This window comes from Condylura cristata, unplaced genomic scaffold, assembly GCF_000260355.1.
Source record: "Condylura cristata isolate star-nosed mole 26May11 unplaced genomic scaffold, ConCri1.0 scaffold00002, whole genome shotgun sequence".
Classification (NCBI taxonomy): Eukaryota; Metazoa; Chordata; class Mammalia; order Eulipotyphla; family Talpidae; genus Condylura; species Condylura cristata.
The window spans coordinates 54,012,282-54,040,172 of NW_004567103.1; the positions used below are offsets into that span (position 1 = coordinate 54,012,282).

A 27,891-nucleotide genomic window follows, 5' to 3' on the forward strand; every position below is an offset into this window, starting at 1 on the left:
ACAACTTTCTTTTTTCTCCAAATGACTTCAATGAGGTTGTATCATTTAAATATTTTCTTTGAAGTGGGTTTGAAAACTCCTGGTCACACCCATTCAAGGGTGTATAAAGGCCTTGGTTTTTCAAACCACTTGTAAATGATGAGAAGATTCTTTGCACCTTTGCAGCTAGTTCAGTAACTGTTCTACTTGTTCTAATCAGAGCTTAATTTTATGCTACTTTCTAATGTTTCATCATCTTTCCTGTGTGTTAGTCTTGGTTCCCAAGTAAGAATACAAGTTCTTTGGCAGCAGGGCCTATGTTTTATTTTTAATTTGTGCTAGACACAGACAGCCTATGGATACCCTGTATCATCAGAGGTTACTGAGTGGTTTCCAAGAGCATTTTCATGTAGAATGCTTTCTGGATACCTATTTGCAGATGAATTGGAAGCACACCCTTCCAATGACTCAGCTTTAATGCCCCCCCCCCCCCCCTCTGCAAAAAAAAAAAAAAAAGTCCTCAGTGGACTTGAGAACCCACAACAGAATTTGAAACAGTCTTCAAATTCTTGGCATTTCCCCCCCTATTTGTACATACAATACTAGAATTATCTTTGACTAACAGTCTGCTTTCTCCCCTCAAATTACATGAAAAGCTATTCCAGAACCTGGTTTCTCTGGAGTGCGTATGAATTTATATTCAGTAGAACCAAATGAAAAACAAAAATATTGCCAGGCAAAGATAAATCAAATGAGCCTCTGCTTTAATAGTTAAATAATACGTGTTCATCACTTGGCTGACATAACATTTCATAAATATAGGCAGAGGATGGATTATTTAATGATGCATCTTTTTTAACTGGCATAAGCAGAATTATCCAAGATGATCTTTATCAGAGTGCTGAGATCCTTATATATGACTGGCAGTTTGCTCTTGTAACATTGATGCTAAGCACAAAAATGAAACCCACCTAAGACACAGTCCCCCAGAAGATACTTAGTGAAAGTGAATAAAACAGAACAGTGACTCAAATGTGATACTTTAAAGCAGTAGGAAGCTAACAAGCAAGAAGGAGTCAGCTCTGGACATGAGTTGTCACATCTCATCTAACAACAAGTTTTTTCATAGCCAGTGTGATATGGTTGGCTCCTTCGTGCCTGATACATTCCATCCTGGTCTAGAGCAGGGAACCCAGCATGGTACATCTCTGTAGTTCTGTAAATAACCAACATATCCCCTCACAATGTTAATGCAATCTATTTTCTGAATTGTGCTTCTGTATCTATATCTGATGTTACATTTTTTCCCTAGCAAATTTACTTTTGCACATATAGTTATGTTGAAAAACTTTCTCCTATGACCTTTTCTTACACTTTGCAACCAATCTCTTATTTTCCCCTGAAAACTTGAATTTTCCCCTGAAAACTTGAAGCATTCTTTCATACTTGGCTAGGCCTTAGTTTTGATTGAACTGGTTTGCAAGTAAAGTCAGGTTTGTTTGAGAGGTCCCTAACCATGGTAAAAGAGGCAATGACTTCTTTGTGAGATGATGTAGGTAAATTTGATAGAGGTTTACAGTAAACTACAACATATTTTCTTGATAAAAATTTCACTATGGAGATAGATAATATGATGGTTAACATCACAGTGTGTTTTAGAAACAAAGGATGGGAAGTTGTAGTTATATAGAACTGAGTCCAAATTAGGATACTATGCCCAAAGGGGGGAAAAAAAACTGTCACATGGTCATAATACAGGGAAATTGTCTAGAAAATGCTTCTCTGGTGCTTTTCCTAGAAGAGAACACAGTGCCTGAAAAAAAACAGAAGTTGCATGTAAGCTGGGGCTCACCAATGCGCCTGTTGCTTTGCATGGGTGGGAAGCACACACACTACACGCAAAGGCCACATCTGTGCTCACTGCTGCAGGAGGCAGTGTGAACCCCCATTTCTCTCCAAGACATTAATAGTTTGATTAAGTCCCTGTCTACAAAAGACATGGATTGGGTAGGAAGGGCCCTCCCTAGTGGCACAGTGGGTTAAAACACAGCACTCTGAAAACTATCTGTAGCCACTGCAACACCATTTCTATCCAGGCCAGGGAGGTGACCCACATGGTGCAGCAGACCTCTCCTGTCCAACTTGCTGCTCCCTTCAGCAGGGTATTTCAGTCAATCTGTCTGTTCCGCTCCCAACTCTGTCTCTGGTGATTCCTCTTACCCCTTGCACCTCTGGCCTGCACCCCAGTGCTTATATACATAAATAAATCCTTAAAAAAAAAAATTGGGTGGGAAAAGTCTAGTCATGGGATTTGTGAGTGCTGCTCAGGGCCATGCAGGCTTCAGCCCAAATCTCCGTCTGTGTCAAGGAGTAAGTCAGCGAACTGCCTTGTGAGCCCATTTCAAGTCAAAGGCCTCCGCCTGTTTTACATCTGCTTTCTGTGTTGCTTTAACTTTTCAGGTTAGATATGTGCCTAGCAGGACTTGAAAATGGTGCTGAGCCACATTTCATAATCCAGTTTGTAAGTGATATTATTTGGACATTGTCCTGTGCCTGGAGGCAGAAAAGGCAATGTTTAGAGGGAAAATTATGACTGTAGTAAAAAGGCTGGAGATCTTTCAAAGGTTTTTATTGCCCATTTTGTTCCTGAATGTTTATCATAGGCATTATTACTCTGTAAAAACAGAAGGTTTTGGCAGCTCTAGGACAAAAATGCTTGAAGACTTGTAATACCCCTGGTACCTTTAGGACAGTGTGATCGTACCTTTGGGATGGTGTGTTTGTTTCCCTCTCCCAGCACGCCCCGTCTGCGGGCGCCTGCCCTTGAGATGTGCTCTCCAGGGATGCACTCTCAGGAGCAGTAGCTGCCATGAAAGCAGAGCACTGCTGCGGACCTGAGGTCAGTGAGGTGAGCTTCAAAATGCAAACTCATTCTTCACAAAGGGGGGAAGTCTAATTTTTAAAAAGTACCAGTACAAAAAAGAAGGGTGGCATAATGAATATAGTTTTAAATTTTTAAAAAATTATATTAAAGTGCCGGTGTTTTAGGCCAAGATGCTTTGAGTGTCACTCCTGGCCTCTGATGGGGCTGCCTTCAGGCTTGTTGCTGATACCATCCATCGTGCCTTTTTGCTAACAAGTTCTGCCAGTAAGGAAGAATATACAGTGGAGTTAGGCTTTATGAAAGCCTAAGGATCTTAGTGGATGATGTGCTACTATAAAAGTTTTCTAAAACACACCTATTTACTGGTTAACTTTATCCTTAACTACAAGTTGAACATTTCTTCATTCTCTGGGAAGCCAAGGCAGCAGCCCTAGCCCGCTCATTAAATCTCGAAGGATCAATTCCTAAGAAAACCAGCCAGTCCCTAAAAATATTTAGAAGTTTTGAACCACAAGTTCCCAAGAATTCAAACGCAGTGAGCTCCAACTTTTGAGCTTCTCTTGTAATTGTAGTATAACAACAGCTAATATTCCAGGAGCTGCTCTAAGGAATGTGTTGTAATGTGCCTTTGCAGTAAGTATTGTTACCATCCTCATTTCACAGATTATGAAACTAGAGCCATTGACTGACTTTTGTAGTCACTGGCTGTTAACATATGCCAAAGCCAAATCTAAAATCCAGGGAGACTAATGGAGAGCTGGTGTTTGAGCCTTCACACAGTCTGACCAACATCTAGCTGAGGGCACCAGGATTAAAGAGCCAAGGTGCATACACAGGTGTCATACAGATTAGTTATGGTGACAGAAACTAGAATTGATCTGTTTTCAGCCAGAATATGATGTAGCCATTACTTCTTGAAACTAATTGTCAAGGTAGAGAAATAGCCACAAGATTAAAAGTAGAAAATACGGATGTGCCATTGCAAATCTGAGAAGTAAATATAGCCTTAGAAAAGTAGTAAAAACAGATATATTAACACATTTCTGGAGGGGGGATGGGAAAGAAGTGAGGTTTTGTTTTCTATCCAACTACTGTTAAATCATTTCAGGGATAGGTGAAGCTGAGTGGGATGTGGAGAGTAGCTTGGAGTTAAGCAGCAGAATTTGATTAGAATCAAGAAGCGCTAAAACACAAAACAGTGTTGCTCACAACAAAAAAACTGTTTTGTCTGTAGACTGAACTTTGTAAAAGAAGATACTCAGAGCCCGAATTGCATGTTGTTAGTTGAGTTTTGAAAGTAACTAACCATATTAGTAAGACAAAGCTCATTATAGTTACTCACTGAGCTAGTTTTTAAGAGCTGAGGAAGAAGCTTCTATCTATCCCTTTTACAGGATATTGGCTTGGATAAAATACTGTGTAACTAGAAAAATGGGAGTAGGGGAGTAACAGTTTCTCCAGCTGTAGTGGCTGTTAGCATATTGGGCAGGGAGAAGACCTCCTTTAGAACACAGTGAGGAAAATGTCTCCTCTGCACACATTGCAGAAACTCCTAGTCCTATGAGCTAGGAGGACTTCCAGGAGACCAAATCCCTATGTACAGCGCTTAGTCAGAGCAGGATTCTGGGAGTGGTTTTCAGTATGGATGTCCAGGAAAGACACTGGAGTATAAATCACTAGAGCTTGAACTTCAGAAGACAGGTAAGGAAACTACTTGGTGGAGATGTTCAGTGAGTCATAGGCATCACCCACGCCCTTGTCTCAGGAGGGATCCAAGTACCACAAAGTGCGACATCTGTAAAAGATCAACCCTCTCTCAGAGCCCTATTGAGGAGACATTGGAGAATCCAATAATGCAGTTACCTTAGATGGCCCTTTAAGAGATACCTAAAAATATCAAATCACTGTTTGCCTTTCTGGTGATGCTTGCTGAAGGTTATTCTACAGTAGTCAGACTTAGTAGTGAGAAGATACACATTTCTGTTGGTTCTGATGAAAGACAAAATGACTTCTGTCTTGTATAATCAGAGCATCTCTCCCAAGTGATCACACCAGACATCTCAAGCACACCCTTTCCAAACCCAAAAGATGGTGATTAATTAAGAGAAAATTCAGCCTATATATTCTGTACATTAAAAAAAAATTAAAGGTAACTAGTTTTTGTCACTCTTGAGACAGGAATATAGCTTAAATCACAAATAATTTGTTAGAACTCTTTAAACTATTGTAAAAAGTCACTAATGTAGAAAAGTTACCTTGTGTGAGTTAAGGGTTAATTGTTCCATTCTGAATTTTTAAAGTTAACATGTCCAAATGGCCCTGTGACTCGTAATCGTATTACTTGTATTCATGGCACTTCCTCCTGAAGATTTTTTTTGTTCTAGAAGGCACAGATTTGTTCTGTGGAAAGGCTGACACCGCACAGGGCCTCCCACTCTTCTGCCTGGAACCTTGTAGGCAGCTTCAAAGCACACACTAGCACTAGCCTCTTGATTTGGAATAAGCCATAGGATCGAGCCATGACACATTTCTAAGCGTTTCATTTAATTTTCAATTCTGAAATCTTCTAACCCTTCCCCATTTATGTCTTAAATCCTGAATTGCTTTCCTGGAGCATATGGTACAATACTTGTATTAAATAACATCAAGAACTTACAGGGCTAAGCAGTATCTCATAATGCTACAGTTAAGTGGAAATAAAGCTGTTCCTGTGTCAAGAATATTTTACTTCTAGAAGCAGTTTTATTAAAAGCAAGCATCTTTAAAAACAGTACTCTCTACCATGAAGTGCTAAATAAATTTTCATAAAATCAGGGACACACTGTTCTCCATTAGACTATAAGCGCCATGAAGACAAAGCCCCTATCTTATCTCTCACTGAATCCCTAGATCACAGCAGTATACTTTGTACAGAGCAGGCACTCGATAAAAAGTTCAGCTAAGTACAACAAAGAGGATGTACATCATAGAGGAAAGAAGCCGTTAGAATTTTATAGAACTTTCCACTGGAAAGTGGATTATGACCGTTTCCCTCAAACTAGGAGCCAACAACTATCTTTAAAATGTGTCGTTTCTGCTGATAAAATTCTTTTAAGAAATTTGTTTTCCTGGTACATAGAACACCTGGCAGTATATAAACTGTTTTAATTACTTTTTGCTTTTAGAGAGAAAAAATATCTTAATGACATCACAATAGCATGTAGTAATGTAGTAACTATAATTCCTTTTTGAAAGAGTCACCTACATCTTGTTTCATTTGAAAATGATATATTTGCAAACATGTCACCACTCATTTGATATTTAACTCATCATTATACATTTTCACAGGCATTTTGTTGCCTGAGATTACATTTTCTTTGACAGCACAAGGTAGACAGTGAAGAGGTATTTGAAATTGTTTACTGCAGAGGGGGACACTGGGTATGGAAGCATTTGTTGTGCTCTAGCACTTCCTGGGGATTGTTTTCTTTCATTCACACTACCTGTTGAGGCAATCAGTAGTGAATTTGCAGAAAAAAAAAATCCAACCTGGCCACTTTCTTCTTTAGAAGAAATGATGCTAATAGAGGAAAATGCATTGTTCATTGTGCCAAGTAAACGCTTATTTTAAAGTTAAATTTCAGTCTATTAGGTAGCTTTCTAATATCTCCGGATTTTTTTTTTTTTAAATTAAAAAGTGGGCCCTCCCTGGTGGCGCAGCCGGTTAAAGCACAGCACTAAGAAGCTTAAGCCACTTTTGCATGAGTTCGAGCCCCACCTGCCCCAGAGGTGACCCACATGGTGCGGCACACCTCTCCTGACCCGCCCACTGCTCCCCTCAGCAGTTTACTTTGTCGATCTGCCTGTTCTGCTCCCCACTATCTCTGGTGAATCCTCTTGCCCTCCACATCACTGGCCTATACCCCAGTTCTGTATGAATAAATCTTTTTAAAAAAAATTTAAAAGTATTCTCAATACCAGCTCCAAGGAGAATATCTTGCTCTGAAAGGTATAAGGCAAAATCTTAAAACCTCATCTAGTCATGAGACAAAAACATTTGATGCCCTAAGATCTTTCTAGATCTAGCTCTTGCTTATCTTTAAGGTCTCTTTTCAATTTGTTCTGAAAACCAAGAAGCAGCAGGCAGGCACTTTATCCCTCCTCCTACTTGAATGTTGTATTCTTTCCACCCTTCTTTCCACCTGTCTCTACATGGCCCAATTGTAGAATTAAATGCATCATCGGTGAGTAAAAGCCCTCTTGCTTCATCCATTTACTTTCTGTGATTGTGTAGAAATTTCCAAAAGCCAGTATTATTTATTTTTGAAAAGACAAAGTGAAGTTCATCTGCACTGTACTCTAGGATTTGGGCCCAGTCCATCTTCCATCAAAACCAGATTGCCTTAAAAGGAAGTTTCTTGTTCAAGAAAGCCCTGGTGGGGTGGGGTGGAGTCATGAGGTAAACAAAGGACCCTTTTGTGAATGGTAGGCGAAGACACTGGTATTCTCACCTTAACAGTTTTGCTCATACTTCCTCATACCTGCTACAGTTGCCACTTAGAAGTGAGCTCACTTTGCTCTGGAGAGTTCACACCCCAGAGAAGAGAATGGGGTGCCAAACAGCCGAGACAGCTCCCCAAGAAGGAGTTACAATTGGGGTGTGTGTTGTGTTTGTTTTTCAGCAGAGAAGTGTTGAGAGGCATTATTGCTCCCACCCTGTCATTAGTGGGTGGGTAATAGTGATAGAAAATAAGAGATGAATTAGGATAATAAGAGGCAAAGGTAAATTTTCCACAAGTATATTTTCTTTTCATGGTTATTTAACTTTGAAACAGAACTTGAAAGTAGTAATCATGGTTCTACAGTAGACAAAGGACAGAATGTGAGGACCCAGACAGGAAGGTGTAACTGCCTTTATTACATTAAGGAGAAACAGACAGAAATACACAAACTTTCTGGAATACTCTATTATACTGTAGAAAAGCAAAGTCATGGATGTCTTACTATATCATAGCCTTTTCTTTATCTTGTTTTAATCTTGCTTTGTTTTAACTAATGACATTGAATCCCTGTAAGATAGTCTGCATCTCTTGCTTGTCTGTCTGTTTTATGAGTTGCTCTCTGGATCATTTTATGGTAGAGAGTTTCACAACCCCAAATGAGATGGTTAAAGGCACAGATGAGCTTTTAAATAGGTGCTTACGTTTTTCAGCTTTCTTAGATCATCTCCAATGCTGTATCCCAAAAATAAAAAATGAGAACTACTTCTACATTCATTGACTCAAACCAGAGATACTAATTCCCTACAAAGTGCTAGATCCTAAGTACTGGGAGACTGATGAACAGGAGACAACTACAGACAAATCACCGCACTCAGATTGTTGATAAATGCGGCGAATAAAAATACTAAACCAGGGATATAAAAGGGGAACTTGTTTTCTGGAGAGTTGGGAGAGTGAAGGCACTTGCTGAGGAGTGGTAATGGGATGCTGTGGAAGCATTTTGAAGTTGGGGAAGGAAGCAAAATGAGAGAGGACACAGCATGTAAAGAAGAGTATTAATACTTAAAGAAGTGCTGAAGTGAACCTGAAGATTCAGAATAGCTCTTCGGATGTTTAACAACTAATCTATTGTCTGTATTCTCTTTCACCAGTGAATCATCTATAAGGGTCTGAGTAAACCTTTGCTTTAAAGTAGTCTATGAATTCCCTTACAGCACTAACACTGCTCTTATTAAGAAAGAAATTCAATTACATTTGGTCATCTGCACATACCTCTAACTTTGGTTTCACTGTTATTTCTCCCTATTTATTCAGCTCCTACAGAACCTTTATTGTGTAAGTTTGCGGATGGAGGGCAGAAGAAGAGACAGAACCCAAACAAATACATCCCTAATGGAAGGCCATGGCACAGAGAAGGAGAGGTGAGACTTGTAAGTCCTTCCTTGAAACTTCAGTGTGGGTGTGTCGGCTTAAGTAGTCGCTCAAGTGCACCTTGAGCTGGCGCCAGACTTCCAGAATAGTGCCAGGAATGAGCCTTCTGCTGATACTGTCTGACCCAAATATTGTCAAATGAAATTTTTTCCCAGTGAATATGATGCTAAGCATGGTGGTTTTTCTAGATGAACAGATAGAATGTACAACTATCTGATTTATCAATTCATTACACATAACTAGCAGAATTCAGGGTTTGTTTTGCTATCGTGATTTCTTAAAGGGATTTCCATATATAATTATTCAAAGATGATCCTAAGTAGTATCATAAAATAAACAGTATGTTTATAAGAGAGGGATTTTTTTTTTAGCTTTTTATTTTTTTAAGCTCAGTTTCTTAATGAAAATGTGGAAGTCTTTTCTTATATTTATTGTCAGTGACTTTGTTGTTGCTGTTTTAAAGTAGCATACTGGTGGAAGACTATCTAGGAAAAGGTCATCTATTCAAAATCTAGAATTCACTAGATCTGGAATCTGCATGGTGATAACCTCTGGCCACATGTGGCTAATTGAGCACTTGAAAGACAGCTACCATGTTGTCTCAATTTTCCACTTTTTAAATAATCTACATATGACTAGTGATTACTACATGGGACAGTGCAGATCTACAGTTGATTATATTTGGCTAACAAACCATTTTTCCATTGCTACTAAATTATCACTATTTTATGTTGCTATCTAAGAAATGAAATTTTCAAATCATGCCTTTGGCAAACAGATATTTCTTTCTCTTTCCCATAGGCTGGAATGACACTTACTTATGACCCAACCACAGCTGCTATACAGAACGGGTATGTCATTAAGATAAAGACAAAATGGCTTGAGGGAAAAACTGAAGGTGGAAAATATCAGACACTGTTCCATGAATTATTCTACTTAAAGGATTACTCAATAAAGGCTTTTGTGTTTGTTCTAGATTTTATCCACCATACAGTATTGCTACAAACCGAATGATCACTCAAACTTCCATTACACCCTATATTGCGTCTCCTGTATCTGCCTACCAGGTTTGTACCTTTAGGATTCATCAAGAATATGACAATTTGCCGACTATGAAGCACTACTACATTTTTTATGTCTTAAAATTTTGAACATTTATAATGAAATTTAAGTCAAATTTTTTTGCAGCTTGGATACCCAATTTAGAATAAGCTGCTTTTTATTGGACAAAGCAATTTACTTTCATGTATAGGAGAATTGTGATGAACCCAGATACTCGCTCCACAACAAACCCTGCTGTTGGACACTGTGTGTCCCAGAAGTGGAACATAGAATTGGCAGTAGGTAGACTATAGGGTAGGCATGACCCTTACCTTTGATTTTGAATCAGCAGGGACTAACAAAAGAACAAGTAAACATGCTAATAAATAAAGATGTGTCTATTAGGTATCATCAAAAGAGCGATGCAGTAATATTTGAGCCCACTAAAATTGGAAAAAAAGAAAAAAAAATGAGGTGACTCCCTCATTAAACACTTGGTTATACTATTGATTTGGTTTTATTGCAGGGTTAGCTTTTATTCTCCATGAACCCACTGGTGTACATGCACTTCTCCTGTATCAGAGTACCTCTAGCAGGGTTACTGCTTAGCCCAGACATGAACATTTAATGGAGTTCAGTTACAGACATGTGGGATGTAGTTCTCTTTTATTGACTGTTGAGATCCTATGTGACTAAACTTTTGTGTATTCATGTTTTTAAAACATTTGAATTAGTTGGTATACCAATGATTTCTGGGGTTAGGGGACTACAATATTATCTAGGTTGTTTTATTTATGTAAGCCTCAGTTTCCTCATCTTTAAAATGGGGATAATAATAGTTTCTATTTCATAAATGTGTAATAAGAACAAAATAAGCTATGTAAAGAGCTCAGTTTAGTACCTGGTATATCATTAGTACTCAATAGATGTTAGCTATGATTATCATTAATATATGCAGGGTTAGCTGACAGGTAAGAGTACATTCATTATATTTTTAGAATAATGGATTGGTCAACATAAGAAACATAAAGGTGATTCTGTCTAAAAACATGAAAGGTGCTTGGAAAAGCCAATAGAAGTGTTCAAATGTACTAAAACTAAAGTTTTCAAGTAATGTTCACAACCTCCCTCAGCTGTTAGGATCTTTTCTCCTCCTTTCCCCAAGTTGTCACTTAGTTGTTTTTCTCTCTGGGTCCTTACATTACTTATGCTGGTGCTTCAATCTGCTGGGCTAGTGTTCACTCATTAAAAGCCCCTCTAAATTATTTTGGACTAAGGATTACTGTGTTTTCCTTGCCTGTGCAAGACTCAATGAGATCTACTCTAGTGCATTTTCCTGTATCAACAAGTCCTATACTTGAAAACTATCTGAACTAGGAACCTTCACCTTTTATGTATACCCTTAAAAATAGGCTCAAGGAAGCTTATTCTCAGACACAACATTGTGTAAATTTATTTGAAATATATGCTGCTTATACTTATTATAGCTATTAATGGCTTCTCCTCAACATCTCTTTTTCCCTTTTTACTATGAAAGCAGTGAGCATTTTGGCCATGGAATTATTTCATAGAATTTTAAAAAATGTTAGGAGGCTAGTGTTTGGTAATAGGTGGCTATACCTAACTGGAAACATTTAATCTCAGAGGCCTGATTTTTTTATGGGTTTAGGCTTAAGTTCTCAGGGGCATGTGAAATTTCATTCTATTTGCCTGACAGGCAGTACCATCTATAATCTTTAAGACTAATCCCTAACCCTCTAAGGTCAGGGACCCAGTAGAGTCAGTAGATGAACTTTCAAGTGGCCTGTGAGTTCCCTAAATTATTTACAAAATGTTGCTTGTCTGCATGCAGTTAGTTGGGGAGAAGGGGCTGTCAGGGCAGGAAGGTATGTCTGTTTCTTTCATTAGAAAGAGGGATCCATGACCCAAAAGTAAAGAACCAGTGGTTGGTAGTTCATTGAACATAGATTATTATTCCCATTTTATAGTTAGGGAAAATTGAGGAAAAGAAATTAATTGCAGCTAATTTGCTGCTTAAGAAAGAATTGGATCAGACGTCTTAGCTCCCTAACCCCATAATGCTATATAAACTGTTAGATTATTAAGATCACTAAAAAGCTTTGCCAAAAAAATGGGAGCATCTGGCCGAAATTGGGGTCTCTAGGGAGCTGCTCTCCTCCCCTAATTCATTCAGTGAAGGCCTTTCACTCTTGTTGGAGTGGGCCTTTCTCCACTAAACCACCATACGCTTATACAATTGGATTTGAGAAATTGGCATCTACAAGAAACCACCAGTACCCCAATGGGGAAAGGCTGCAGTCCAGATAACTGAAATGTTAACAAGGCAGAAGCACTTAACTTTGGTCTGCCTTAGGTGGCAAAGGAAACCAGAGAAAACAAGTATCGGGGCTCTGCTATCAAGGTAAATCACAATACATTCTTCCCCCATGACTCTTCCCCATATCCTCTCTATAGAACCTTTGAAGTTAACAGTAGGGGATAAGACACAGGAGAGTTTTGTTGACTTATTTTAAAATTTCAGTCTCAGGAAAGCTCTGGGCATCACGAAATGGACTAATATTTTTTTCTCTTTGAGTGGCAGACTGCACCTGCTTCTTAACCTGCCACAGAACCTGACTCTCACGACTTATTTCTCAATCCAGAGGGTCTGCTGTTTGGATGGATGCCCTTTTGACTGTAGATGTCAAGATATGGTTACTAAAGTTTAGTTTACTAAACCTGAATTTCAGATTTCTATTTTCCACACTAAGTAGAAACTGTTGACCACCAGATAAAGTTTCTGAAACCTAATGTCCTGGATATCAAAGACATTGGTTATTTGTTCTAAATAAGCACATATTTTAAGGATTAGTTTGTGATAAGATGTGCTGCAATTAATTCTCATTCATCTCTATTCCTGAAGTGCCTACTTCATACGTTGACTGTAACACTTTCTACTATTTGAGTTGTCACATGCTTAGAAGTAAATATGTTGAGGGTGGGGCCTGGACCTTATTCCCCATATCTTATTTGCCTTTTTCTCTTTGGTGCCTTATACTCAGTAAATATTCTTTGAGTGGGCAAATGAAACTTGGTTTTAAATGATCATTTCATCTTATTCAGAGTGACCAGTTTACCAAGAACTCTAACTGCCTTCATCTTTTTAATCATTGATAGTATTGTTTCCTTATTTTCCTTCTGTAGATTTTAACATGATTAGAAGAGTTCTAGAGAAATAAGTAGCATTCCAGTGGAAATCAATGTCTCTTTCAAAATCCTCCCTTTTCCAGGTGCAAAGTCCTTCTTGGATGCAACCTCAACCATACATCCTACAGCACCCCGTAAGTTTTTCATCTTAATGCTTTTTGGTTTGCAAGTAAGCTATGTATGTTTAAAAAAAAAAAAAAAAACATTCTCTAGGTTAAAACCCTTTGCCGAAAATGGTATAGTACTTGGGAAAATAGATTGTTGATATTCAGTTACATTTGCATACAGTAAGAACTTAAATTTCATATTTGAGGCAGAACACCATTTTTCTTATTATCAGTTCTATTGATCATTCAATTGAGTGATTAAGTTTTTAACATTATTTGGGATGAAACAGCTCTTTTTTTATTTTCTATATAATACAGCTATAAAGTTATTCATACTTGAGCTAGATATCATCAGTATTAGCGCTCCATGAAGAAAATCAGTACTAATGTAGACACCTTTGGTACATAACATGTTGTACTTAAATATATATTACAGTTTGTTAATTGTGTTATACTTACTAGGTAGTAGTATTATACTTAGTATAGTTACTTGTTTTGCAAAGATACATAAAATCCAGTTCATCGAACATGGGAATTTAGAAATTTTAAAAGTAGAGAATAAAATCACAGTATAAAGCTAAGAATGCAAATGACCTATATACTGACCATAAGGCCACAAATTCTGCCCAAAACTTTTTAGTAATTAAAAAGTAACTAAAAAGTATTGCAATTCATTTGAAAACAGATTGCTTGTCTTTGAGAAAGCACACTGCTTCTGGCCTTTAGATGAGGCAGGAGTTTCTCCTAGGACACCTAGAGCGGAGCTAAGCAGTGTAAGATCATGTGTAGGAAACAGCAGTCCAGAGACATGTCCTGGATAGGAAGTTGCTGAAGGTAAAACATGTTTAGGTGATAATGCAGGTGGAGAGCTCTCTAATGAGGTGTGTCTGTCTGTCCATTCACACATGTCTGTGGCAGTTCTGTACTGTCCTGTAAACCAGCCCACTTTTCATTTAGGGACTTCCTAGTACAGTTACTCCTACACACAAATGTAAAAAAGGAGCTGGGAACTCCTTCATCCCAATTTGAGCTTCTGAATCATTTCCGTGTTACCACACACTTTTTGATGATGCACATTAAAAATATAAAAAGAAAAATTTTCTTATGGAATGTGTTAAAAGAAACTATTTCTGATATATATATTTTGGGGGAACTTTAGGAGACAAAGACTGCATATATCTGATATGTCAGTTTGAAATCCTTGAGGAGACGGAATGTGCAAAGAAGGTTCCTGAGAATTTGTTCCTTTTTCCTACCCAGATTTTAAAATGCCTGCATGTCAAATTACCAAGTGACTAAACACTGATTTGTACCCTGAACTATACAACTGTCAGCAGGTTACAGTGTTGTTAGGGGATAAGTCGCGTACAGTGAGACCAAAAACAAATAGCTGTATGATGCGTCAAGTATAAATTGCATCTTTGGGCGACAGCAAAATGGTATAAATCCTAAGCGTATTAAATAGGCTAAGTTAGAGAAAATACAAAAATCTAGAAATAGCTAATTTCAATTTACATAACCCTTGTACCTCTATGTAATCATTACAAATGATGGTAATGATGGCTGTGCAGGGCTAGATAACAGTCTATTATAGAATTTAAGTTAAAAGCAAAAACCCTTGATATGAAATTGTTTATGTATTCTGTTTGCAACTATATAAAAATATGTTAAGGCTAAATCTGAACAGTAAGACCCTATCTGTGATGTATTAGGGAAGCCAATTATGGGCGATTTCTTTTAACCCCTCTTTTTTTTTTTTTTTAAATCTATATGTAATTTTATGAATGTTAATAACCAGAATTTTTAAAATGAAATAAAAAAATCTAAAATTGTTTTATTGATATTAACCCGAATCTACCTTCCTCCCTTGGTGCCAACATATCATTTTAAATTCTAGTAGTCTCAGAGTGAATAAAGATTGTGATCCTCTCATTCTATCAGCCTGATCTTGAATCACATCTCTCTCTCTACAGAACATTTTTAAACAAAGCACTGTATTTATAATAGTGTAGTTTGTTTTTGTGACTACATAAAACATCAGCTGTCATTTATTTTAAAAACAAAATTTAAGAAAGCATTCTGGAGCCCAATCCTGCCAAAAATAGTTTGCACTTGCTATTATAGCTCCTCCTGCTGGAATAAGTTGCACCCATAAGTGAAGGTAAAAAGCTTTTCAAGGGATTTCTGCACAGTGAGTGCCAAGATATGATTTCCCCTCATGTTCTTGTAAAGTCTCAAGAAAAAAACAATCTAGAAGATTTTTTTAGGAAATAATTTGATACTTATTGCAAGTTTAGGGAAGGTTATTCACATTTCTCAAACTAAGGCCATTCTTTTGTCAAAGAGGATTATACAATCTTCCTTCCTCACTTTGTCTTATATTGCTCTTGTCTCCAACTCCTTAGGGTGCCGTGTTAACTCCCTCCATGGAGCACACCATGTCACTACAGCCCACATCTATGATCAGCCCTCTGGCCCAGCAGATGAGTCATCTGTCACTTGGCAGCACCGGAACAGTAGGTGGCAAATTAATATCAAATGTCTTGGCAGAGGAGGGTAAATGAATGCAGGCTGTGTCTTCCCTATCAAATTACAGGCTCTATGATGTCAAAGAGTCTGGCTGATCCCTTCTCACCCCCACGTTGACTTCCACATAGTTAATATGCCAATATTTTTTGGTTAATTGATGAATTAAAAATCTATTCACTGGATATCTCTCCTTTACCAAAATATAGCAACCTGCACACAAACCCACCCAATGTCATCATTGCCTCTGTAGCCAGCTTGGTCTTGTGAAACAAAAGTGACACATGTTGGCCACTTACTTTTCCTTTAATGGAATTTAGGGGCTTTGAATCATGGTCTTGGTATTGACTTATTACCCCAAAGTCCAAGGGACTGGCTTAATTACTGAGGTTGAGCTGATACAAGGTAGTACAGTACAGATTAACTACCAGGCTTGATGTGCTGAACTTTTGGTTGATAAGTGGCCACAAGCTTTTCCTTTCAATTCTATCTGTCATGGTTTAAAAGAACAAGGGGTAGTATGTTTCCCTTCTTACACTACAAACCAGCAGCAGTTTCCTGTGAAGTTTCAGTCAGAGCCACACACATCTAATGAAATCAACTAGACAGCTCTCCTGCTTTTGGAAAAATGGCACATCAGGAAAGCAGGGGGCCATTTCCTATTCTGCAATGACCTGTTAGAGATCTGAAAAGTCATTTACCCCTCGGATCTCTACCTGTGGAAACAATTCTAGACACTCGTTCTGGGGGATACTGAGAAATAATGAGGCCCTCTGAGGAGAGAGTTTTTAGAATAACATTAAGTAATACTGAAATCCCAAAACAGGTGGGTTTTTAGCTTGAAAGATCCAGCAAGTAGAAAACACCCCCACTGCTTTCTATATGATAAATTTACATGTACTAATTAACCTTTGAAATAGCCTCTGTAAAGTTCTGCATGGAGACTTCCAAATACTTTCCATCCCCTCTAAAAATTCCCTAGCACTTAGAATCCTGTGTGGCTTGTCCTGCCCATCCTGACTTCCTTCTTCTTTCCAGTACATGCCTGCAACCTCAGCTATGCAAGGCGCCTACCTGCCACAGTACACACACGTGCAGACGACGACCGTGCCGGTGGAGGTTGGTACCAGCCATCCAGGGACAGTTCTGGCAATGGGTAGTTTCAGAAACGGGTAAACTAAATACAACTCAAAAGGAAAGTCATTCAAATTTCCAAAGAAATTTTAAATTCACATAAAGAATTGAGTTTAGAAGGGAACGTTACGTAAGAGTTATTTTCAACTTGCAATACACTCCTCTGCATACAAATTAGCACAGAGACATGCAGGCCCAAGACCTCCAGAAAGCTTTTCCAAACTTGTAGCACAGTTCAGACCCTTTCAAGGCCCTATCTTTTCTCTTGTAAAATGATACTTACAAATTAAAATAAAGGTAGAGTTTGCAATCCCAGGACCAGAGATTATAGTAATAATCACAGAAAGAAATCAGTTATAATGGAGATACTCAGAAAAAGCTGATGCTTTAAAACTGGAACAGGTATGAGTAGAAAACTGTTTTTACAGGCTATTTAATGTAACTAAATAACTCTCAGTACTTCTTATGGAAAAATTCTGACATTTGAATTAAGATTGGACAGAAAGTATAGCATTGTCCTGCAAAGGAGCTTTAGAATTCCAAGGAAATGTTATCAACCTCATTACTCCCACCTACTAGGCAGAACCAAGTCAGTTCAGCTCCCAGAAAGCTAGATTTTTAGAAGGGTTTTTAACTGTTTTCTTCTAATTTATAGTTGTTCAATTATTGACAGTGACAGTTACCAGGACACTCAGTAACTTATCTGCAGTTCTGAAGCACAAAAATTGAAAATAAAAATGCTCTCTACTTCACCAAAATACCTAAGCTGTAGCAGAACCCAACCAGAACTGATGTAAGATACTTACTCTATGTGGTTTATGCCTTACAGTGTAGACCTGTTAATGCGATTGTGAGGGACAGCTCTTGGCCCCACTGGGTCTCTCCTGTGAATAACAGCATTTGCGGACCATACTTCAAATTCTAAAATCTGAAAATACTGAGTTCCAACTCAGATCTGGTCCCAGGAGATAAGAGGTTTGTTTGATAAACAGCAGCTCAGTATGGACAGACAGAACAAGAAGGTGGGGGAGCGGGGCAGGAGCAATTCTTTGGGTGTCTCAGACATTTTTACTCCTTGGGGAGTATTGAAACTCAAAATGGCATTAAAAGTTAATGCCATTTTAAAGAGTGCTTGTTTTTAAGATGTGGACTCGGTCAGACCTCGGTGGTAGAGTTTGAATTTCATTGCTCACGTCTCATCTGTTATGCTTTGTTGTAGGAGGCAAGTGGCCAGCAGCAGGTGGCCGTAGAGACGTCTAATGACCATTCTCCATATACCTTTCAACCCAATAAGTAACTGTGAGGTATGAGGGAAAGGTTTCCATGATTGTGGGGCTCAAGTCAAGAAAAGTCTATGAACTTTCTATCAAAATGGTCCTTAGAAGAATTAAAATTTGGCCACACTGCCTTAATCACATTGAAGGAATCCAAAATTACAGAAGTGTTAAAATCAGTGACTTTGTAGATTTGCAGATTAAGTATCTGTCCAGACAGAAACAGTGCCTTATATTGAAGTTGATTATATTTATATTCTCTCCCCTCCCAACTTCCCCAAACCTGTAATATATCAGAAAATACCAGAAATCAAATTTACCCTACAGTGTAGTACAATACAGTGCAAATACAATGTAATGTAGGGTAATAATCCTACAGTATATTGCTATACTTGGAAACTAAAGGAAATACAGCATATGATATTGCTTCTTTCAGCAATACAAGAGTAACAGTAACTTGACTATGAATTGAATATCAGTATTCATAGATTGAGAGATCTGAGATTGCATTTAATGGAACCACAAATCTGAAAACTTGTCACTTTGCCATGCCATGCAGATCTCATTAAAATAACTATGGAACTTAGACCACCAGAGTTCTAGATGGCTTTTACTTAGTGAGCTACCACCACTTATCAACACAGCCTTTTTCAAACACATTCTCTCTATAAGGCACAAAAAGACACTACAAAGTTCTATGATGCTTATACCAAATGTACAAAAGCATCTGTCTTTCATTTTTCTCTTCCAGATGTACAGAAGGGTGTTCTTACATGAAGAAGGGTGTGAAGGCTGAACAATCATGGATTTTTCTGATCAATTGTGCTTTAGGAAATTATTGACAGTTTTGCACAGGTTCTTGAAAACGTTATTTATAATGAAATCAACTAAAACTATTTTTGCTATAAGTTCTATAAGGTGCATAAAACCCTTAAATTCATCTAGTAGCTGTTCCCCTGAACAGGTTTATTTTAGTAAAAAAAAAAAAACAAACAAAAATAAAAAAAGATTTTTATCAAATGTTATGATGCAAAAAAGGAAAAAAAAGGAAAAAAAAAGAAGAAAAGAAAAGAAAAAGAAAACTTCAATTTTCTGGGTATGCACAGAGACCATGAAGACTTATCTAAGTGCATGACCGGATTTTTGTGGTTTTGTTCAATTTGTGTTTAATTTGTGTTTTTCTCAGCTGTATGAAATGAGCTTTCGAAGTTTAAATAGTCCAACTTCACCATGGTGTTCTGTGCTTGCAGTGCGAGTGTTGCTGTAACTCAGTGTTGCCGTCAGTGTCTCTTTCCTTAGCTTTCCGTCTTTCTTTCAACGTAGTGTGAAGTGTCTTATCCTTTTCTATGAATTCCAATTTGCCTTAACTCTTTTGATGCTGTAGCTGTTTCAGTAAAAGTTAGTCCAAACTAATGATGTAGAATGCTTTGACCAAATGAGCTGGTCTATTATGCCTTGTAAAACAGCAGCATAGGGCTTTTAAAAGATAGTCAATAAAAGTTGCTGAAATTTTGGCTTTTTTAAATATGTAGTAGGTGTTTTTAATGATTTTTCACATAATGTGTAAGGTAGTAAAATGCAAGAAGGGAAAAAATGTTTTGTGTGAAACACATTTTCTGACTGGGGAACTTTTAATAGGGTAAATTGTTTGTAAGGCTGTATGCCAACAGTTTCCTCTAATAGTTTGACTGATTTAGGATATCTGCTGTATGATGCAATGTAAAGTCTTTTTTGCCTTTTTTCAGGAGAAAAAAAAAACCTAACTTGATGTTCTAGATTTAGTGTAGGTAACTTTGGGACTGGGATGGGAGGGGGGGTGGGGGAGGGGAGTCAACGAAGGTTTTGTCCTTCCTTTATACTAATGATAGTGCTTTAGAATGAGAATTATGCCTGAGATCTGGCAAACCGAATATACATGTTGCTATTGCAACAAAATGGCAAAAGCTAAAAGTAAGGATTTATCTTCAAACATAAGCTGAGATAGGAATAGAAGCAAAACAATTGGCTACTAGCTCTCTCTCTCTCTCTCTATCACGTAAATTTGAGAAATAAAAATGACTTGGCACTTTTAAAGGTAACTTCACCAAAGACCGAAGAGCCAGTAACCAGTAGCTCCAGCTTGTCTCAGCATCACGTCTTCTGTGCTCTTTATTTTTGCCGGACCAGTTTGCGGTTAGGAGAATGTGCCTTTTTTGTACCTTTGCATTTAGGTTTTCTAATTTTAATTGATGTATGGACACACACACACAACAAACAAAAAGCATGAAGGAAGATTTGGATCCAAGCAGTGCCACACTTTACATCATCACTACAAGTGTTCAGTGTAAAGAAAAACCAATTTTGAAACTATGAAATTCCTGATTCATAAATACACAGTTATTTCTACTTTAGGACATAGAAGATAATTCACTGTTATTAAAGCTCTTTTTATTAAGACAAATGCATCCGTTTGAAAAGCAATGGTAAATTAAGTTGTCTTCCAAAACTGTGTACTTGTCTGGTCAACTGTGTGTGATCAGTTATCTACCTCAGAGTCTATTTTCTTTTGTGCCGGGACAGGTTGCTGGTCCTCCCTGTTTCCACAGACCAAATCCTCCTAGCTCGGGAGCTGGGACTGAGCAGTTCTTTCTTTCGAGTATTTTTTAGTTCTTAAATTTTATGCTTGTATTTGATTATAGATGTCAGTGACATTTCATAGTTTCAAAAGTCCTTGCTGCTCTGAGAAGTGTAGATTCTAGTGGAAATTACATAGTCATAAGAAAAATGTGTTTTTGTTTTTGTTTCCTTTTTGAAAGTTGTGGTATTATTGGTTCTATGCTCCCTGGAATATTACTGCTTTGTGAAAGTCCAGACCGAACGCAGCACCCTCCTTGTACCTAGTACGTTTGTAAACCTGGGTCTCTCACTACTTGATATTTTTGCATTAGTTAAGACAGAAATCGGATAGTTCAGTTCAAGGGGAGGGGAAATCTGCTGCTAGAAATGTCTGAACTAAGTGCCATACTCGTCTGGGTAAGATTTGGGAAACATAACCTCTGTACATAAAAAAAAAAAAGTCAGTTAAACATCACATAGTAGACAGCCATTAAATTATAAAAAAATTAATTTATGAAGAAAGACCTTTTGTACAGATTGAAAAAAAAAGATTTTCATAGAGATATCTATATGATCAAGAGAGTTAATTTTTTATTTTTGTTTTACTAGTGCCACAAACTTGCCAGTGGTAACTTATTTGTCCGGTTCAAGATAACTCTGTAGTTTTCTTTCCTAGGACTTGTTGTTAAACGCCAAAAGACATTTTTGAACTGTACATTTGGATCAGATTGTTAGCTTTTTCTGTTTTATTTCTTTTGAGAACCTTTGAATAAAAAACATCTGAAATTTTATTTTTCCTGTCAATTTTTTTAAGTAGGTTATAGATCAATATCAAATCTGATCTCTTCAGCTCAGTAGATTGGTTTGGAAGTGAGGTAAAAATTATTAGCCTGTTAGAAAAGTCATGACAAATTTTTGCAAAAAAAAAAAAAAAAACAAAAAAATAAGTCATGACTTTGCCAATAACCCAGTATTTCTACTTAATATATTAATTCACATGTTGTAATATATATATCTATATATAATATAGGTATTATATATAATTTATATATAATATATATAACATATATATATTATATACATATATAATGTAAAAAATATATTTCCTCAAGAAAAACCTCCCCACCCTCTTCCTGCTGGTTATTTAAAGCCATCTACGGAGACCATCCACCATCAGCTTACCACATTGCTCTCTGTAAAGTCCACCTTTGTTCTGGTCTTAAAGTCTAAAGAGCCAGACCCCTCTCTTTCCTCCTGTTTCACTGCTTCCCTTGTCATTATCCAAACAGGAGGGTGGAATAAAAAGCATCCGCTCTCTGATAAGCTAGCACGCTGGTAAGGATTTCAGAATGATCTTATCGCTGCTTATGACCACAAGCCCCTCAGAGTGACCTCACTTGACTTCCCAGTAGGACACCCCAGCACAGTTTTCATAGAGAGAGAAACTCTCTTCCTCACTGGACACCCCCCCCCAACTCCACCATTGTAATGACAAAGGCATACACCACTTTTGTAGATTAAAAGCCCTTACTAGATAAGTTGTAGGAGGCACTTTAGTGTGAGAATTGGACTCCTATTAACCAAGATACAGTAAATGTTTTGGTAAGGTTCCACAATAATCTTTGCTGCTGCCCAGTGGCTCTGCCTTGGTGGTGAAAGGAGCGCACAACAAAGTATGAACAGCCCTGTAGGCCTCTGCAAGGTGGGAGATGTGGAATGTGAGTTACAGAAGTGGGGTGTAGAGCACGTCCCTTGCCCGTGCCAAGCCCTGGTATCCAATGACTTTCAGAAAAGGAAAAGTTCAGGGATAATAACAAGTGCTTCAGAGAGAAACCCATGTGGCTTGAGGGACGTGTGGCTTCCTTGAGAGGCCCATGGACTGCAGAACACACAAGACATGGCCTTAATTTCTGCCTCAGCCTTACACTTCCCTGTGCTGCTTCCACAGACCAAGACCAACCCCTGGAGGCAGAAAGGAATGTTGTTGGGGCTGTTGTTGAGGTTGTTAGGCACATAGATTTTGTTAGCTCTGTTTACCTTCTGGTAACAAAGGAATCACTGGACTCCTGAGACACCCAGTGGCTTTCTCCACAAGGACTGAAAATTACATTCCTGTATGCAAAAGGGATGACCAACCCAATTTAATGATGGTTCAGAAAGAGTTCTTGTTCTTTTAAATATTAAAAAACAAGCAAAAACTGGTGATTTGGGGAGAAAATTCCAACCTTCTAAAAGGTGTTTACATGGGTCATGTTCAGGAACCAGGGTTTCCTCTCTGAATAGTAGCAGAGTCCCACATCCTAGTGGAAGGGAGGGATGGGCATGGGCTGCCCAGCATGCCAGGAGGGGTGGAGTAGAACAGGAGATGACAGGAGCTCCATTTTCTGTCTCCCACTATACCTGTCATGGGCAGCAAGTTTCCCAGCTGATTGGAGACTCAATAAATGTTCGTCTGACTGGTTAGATCCTCATTTCACAGAGTAGTCAAAAAAAAAAAAAAAAAGACCAGCTACCTTGGGGAATGGCCACAGGTCTGTCTAGCCTTCCCACTCTGCCCATTACCTAAAAGAAACTTTGGGAGAGGTAAAATAAGGGAAGAAGACTGCCGCCAGGGTTTAAAAAAAGCCTAGTAGTTTCTGCCCCTCAAATAGCAATGTCACTAATCACTAGAAAGCAAGTCCCCCACTGGGGTGAGTGCCAGATGGCTCTGGGGAGAGGGGCAGTACCGCCTACAGAGAGTTCTTAGTTCCACTGAGAGGTGTGCCCTGTGCCCATTCCTTTGTGTGGGGTAAGAGGCAATGGAATTTCAACCCTGTGAATTAGCTCAGTGATTTCCTGTGTACACACACTACTCTGGTCTTTGTAGAGCCAGAGATGTTTCAGTTTGAGCCACTAGAGGGAGGATTGTTATTTGCCTTCAGCTGTAAGCTCTAGGCAGGAGAACAAGGCTCTTGGAGGTGAGGTCCTGGGAGGGGCCCACTACTGGCGGGAATTTAGAATCTCCTGGCAACAACTCCACAGAAAACAGTGTTCCTGAGTAGGGGATTGTCAAAATTAAAGGCAAATAATCAGTCTCTCACTGCCAGCTGCTCCCTCCCCAGGAATATTGTTGCTCAAGCTGGGGAATGACTTAAATGCGACTCTTCAAGACTTAAGGAAGCTAGGGGGCAAGGGAAGAAGTCAAAGCCCTGCCAGATCTCACGACTTGGAGGTACAAGAAAGTGTTGGCAACTCTCTGGACAGCTCAGAATTGAAAATAGGTAGCTTTGGATTAAAGTAAAACTTGAATGCTAGTTTTTTTTTTTAATATGACAGATTTGATGTAGCTCATTCCCTTGCTCATTTACACAAGACAAAGATGATAAACGAGAATGCAGATGCCTGTACCCACTAGTGTTGCTGAATCCACCTGTTGTGCTGGAACATCTCCAGTGGCATCCACTTCCCACCTCATCTGCACTTTCTGAAACAACTCAAAGCTTGAGGAAGTCAACATCGCATCTCTAATTTTCACCTAGCAAAACCTTATTTCTGTCAACTGAAATGCTATAGAGTAAGTTACTCCTTTTATTGAAAAGACAAAATAATATTGACAGAGACCACCAGTGACTGCCAGGAGTTAAGGGGGGAACAGGAAGATATGATTAATGAAACTGCAAAAGGAAGTTTTTGGGGGATAGTAAAAGCATTCTTTGTTCTGACTGTGAAGGTTACCTACATGGTTTACTTTATGTGCTAAATTCTTAAAACTATATAAAAATAAAGTCTTTTAGGGTCCTCCCTGGTGGCGCACCGGTTAGGAAACAGAACTGCAAGCTAGCTGCAACTGCTTCAGTGCGAGTTCGATTCCCGGCCCCAGAGCTGACCCACATGGTGCGGCAGACCTCTCCTGTCTCCATACCACTCCCCTCAGCAGTGTACTTCATTGCTCTGCCTGTTCTGCTCCCCACTCTGTCTCTGGTGAATCCATTTACCTCCTGCATCCTTGACCTGTACTCCAGTTCTATATTCATACATAAATCATTTTTAAAAGGTAAATTAAAAAAATAAAGTCTTTTAAGTATTACATTGTATTGAGCTAGTGATTTATGACACTATGATTTACAGATATAAGTCCACACCACCACCCCCGTCATCCAAACACCCACAGTCCTTTACCCTACGCCATTGTGCCTCTTCCCACATTTGTTCCACCCCGCATTGTCCCCTACTAGAAGCCTCAATTCTGTGCAGTCATTTTTAAATGGCATTTTAATGACAAAAAACTCAAGCAAAATGCAAAATGTCAGATGCAGAAACAGATAAATATTGCCTCATAATTTGAGCCAACTTTATAAAAGACGGAAGTATATTTAAAAGCAACAATTTGAGCGTAGGAAGGTTATGGAAAGCTTATGTTTCTCACTTATTTTTTAATTTTTGCAGGTTTTTACAACAAAAAGTTTCATTGTCAGTAGGAGGGTAAAGTTTTAACAAAGAATGTCAGATCATCCTGAAATTTTGCAAGTTGTGTGTTCATTATATTCCCATTCAGAACATGTTTTGAGTTTAAGAGACTTCACAGGCATCAAAAGACACAAAGATGACATGATGTTGTCTTGGCCCTCGAGGGACATTCTTGTGAACAGACACAAGTACTTGACAATATTGCAAGGAGAAATAACAAAAGTATGAAGAGTATGATCTAAATAAAATGCTTTGGGATTTGTGAGGAGCTTGAGATGAGACACTCTCTCCCAAGAGTCCTGTCATTTCCACATTACAACCAGTTCCTTTTATTCTGATCAGAACTCACTCCAAAGCAGCATTTTTCTCACTGGGTCCTCTGCCTTCTGAGAGATGAAACTGTCAGGCAGACAAATGGAGTCCCAGCTTTTGTTAGAATGTGACTTGGAATATGTGTCCAGAGAATTGACATTCCTTTGTCATTCCCACTCTGAAATAGTGGATCGTGGAACCAGAAAGTTCCATCTTATTGTTTTATTTAAATCAAGCAGGGTAGGATATGTTCCAAAGAATGTCATTTTGACTTCTATAGCATCAAATGTTCTCCACATGCCAGATTGTGAATCTGTAAGCACCTGTGTCCTTTTCTGATGTTCTCCACTACATCTTGATAACTCTTATATTTAGTCCTTTCTTTATAGAAGTCTAGTCAAGAATTCCATCCACTTTGTCACACCTTGTGTTTTGACATATGCCCAAGACCATGAACATTGTTCCTGGATTCCTGGCTTATTTTCTCTTAAATAATTAAGAATTGACTTCCATTGTTCTCTGCATCATTTTCTTCCTAACATTCATTATAGTTCGACAGAGAAAATGTTGTTTCCCTCAATTTCCCTCATTTTGCAAAAGTTTGCAGAAACAAACACAGTAAAAGAAATTTAAAAATCCAGGCTTGGGAGGTCAGCTATGAAGAGAGACAAGACAAGCAACAATGTAGCCCAGGAAGCCAGAGGCTACCACCATCCCCATAACTGAACATCAATAAGTGAGTTTCCTGGCACTCAATGGAAATTGAGAAAGGCTCTTCTATCACTGTATCTGAGGGAGCAAAGCCCATCAGCTCCTCTGGATAAAAATGGTAGTTCTGTACCAAGACTCCTGCAAGAAATCCCAGGCAGTGTCTACTACCACCTTTCTCTGTCAACACAGTGATAATTTTGCAGGCTGGTTTCAGGTTAGACTCCTCAATCACAGGCAAAGACAGCATACCAAAGCACAATTCCATGGGACTGGATTGATTCTGGAAAGCTACAGATTTATAATGGGTGTTCGCAGATAAGGCTCTTTTCAAATATCTGTATGCAATCTACTTCATCCCTCTCACAAGTCCATTGCTGTGATTCTAAGGGACAATTTGTCTTGAGACAGCACTAACATTCCAAATACTCCACTACATCTATGTAAGGCCACTCACATGGAAAAAACTGGCCACTCACTGAGCATTTCAAGTGATACCTAACACACACTCTGGTTTCTTTTATTTTACCAGAAACTGTAACTAGGGTGGCAAATTAATAAGCTTTAAGTTAGATAGCAGTAAGTATTCAATGAGAAAATGCTCTGGAACCATGTAACTGTGGTGGCTGATTTGGACAGGTACACATGCCTGTGTTGAGATGAGCTGGGAAGTGGGATCATGGTACGTAACACTGTGACATTCTTGGCATTCTTGTGAGATCACAACACTTTATGCTGAGGAGAGGCCTTACAGAGCAAACCAGGGATTTTGAGGCATAGCCCCTATGCGTCCACTCAAATAAAATTTCTTACATTTTCCCCTCAATTAATGGAATAACTATTTTATAATAGTTATATATCGTAAAAGAATACCAAAGTATATCCATTTTATTTTTGATAGACATGGGAGTTCTCCCTCAATTTCGACAATTAATTGAGGAGAAAATGTAAGTTAAATGTATTTAATAATTTGTTTACCTTGTAATGTACCTTTCAGATTTCTTTAAAGGGAGATGCCATTTTACTTTTGCTTAATATTTTTAATTTTGAGACACAAGAGTTACAAAATACAAACTCTTATCCTGATTTACTTATGAGCAAGTTATTAATTCAATGCCCCACTGCCTTCTAGAAATGAGGACATTCTCCTACACATAATATAATCATTAAAAATAAGGAAAGTGCCCCACTCTATCTCTGGTGAAGACTCTTGCCGCCCCTGAGCCTCTGGCCTGTACCCCAGTTCTGTATGTACAAATAAATAAATCTTTAAAAAAAAAAAAAAATAAGGAAAGTGATGTTGATACTTCATCTAGTATTCTAGTAGTATCTTTATAGTAAAAACATCCAGTTCATAATTATGAATTGCATTTATTTCTTAGGTCTTTTTAGCTGCCTACAGGCAAATTGCTCCTGAGTCTTTGACTTTGACACATTTGAAAATTACAGGAGAGTTCTTCTGCATAAGTCTCAGATTGCCCTGATTGAAGTTTCTGTGTGGTCCTACATCTTTGGCAAAAATATCACCAAAGAGTTCTGGCTGCAACCCATTAAAAGGTGTGCATGATTTCAATTTTTCTCATACCAATGACAATCTCTGTAGTCATTTGCTAAGGTGGCATCTTCCTACTGTCTCCACTAGAAAGTTATACTTTCCCAGGCCCTCCCTGGCGGTATAATGAGTTAAAGCAAGGTTAGCTGAAGCCACGTCAGTACCAATTCAATTCCCAGCCAGGGAAGTGACCCACATGGCGTGGCAGACCTCT

The 27,891-nt window shown here is 38.3% G+C and overlaps 1 protein-coding gene across 5 annotated transcripts in view; it reads left to right on the top strand.

The window, feature by feature from the left end:
- The window catches only part of RBMS1 (RNA binding motif, single stranded interacting protein 1), a 200,486-nt gene extending 180,909 nt beyond the window's left edge, over positions 1-19,577 (top strand). For 2 of the 5 annotated variants that reach the window (XM_004674612.2, XM_012727031.1), the window contains 9 exons: positions 8,659-8,774; positions 9,577-9,626; positions 9,752-9,842; positions 12,191-12,238; positions 13,107-13,157; positions 15,536-15,646; positions 16,695-16,775; positions 18,010-18,094; positions 18,816-19,577. In XM_004674612.2, the coding sequence (XP_004674669.1) occupies positions 8,659-8,774; positions 9,577-9,626; positions 9,752-9,842; positions 12,191-12,238; positions 13,107-13,157; positions 15,536-15,646; positions 16,695-16,775; positions 18,010-18,087 (626 nt within the window). In that variant the 3' untranslated portion in view covers positions 18,088-18,094; positions 18,816-19,577. The remainder of the gene's footprint in view (positions 1-8,658; positions 8,775-9,576; positions 9,627-9,751; positions 9,843-12,190; positions 12,239-13,106; positions 13,158-15,535; positions 15,647-16,694; positions 16,776-18,009; positions 18,095-18,815) is intronic. The other 3 variants (XM_004674613.2, XM_004674614.2, XM_004674615.2) reach the window with 3 other exon arrangements.
- Positions 19,578-27,891: the final 8,314 nt, after the last annotated feature.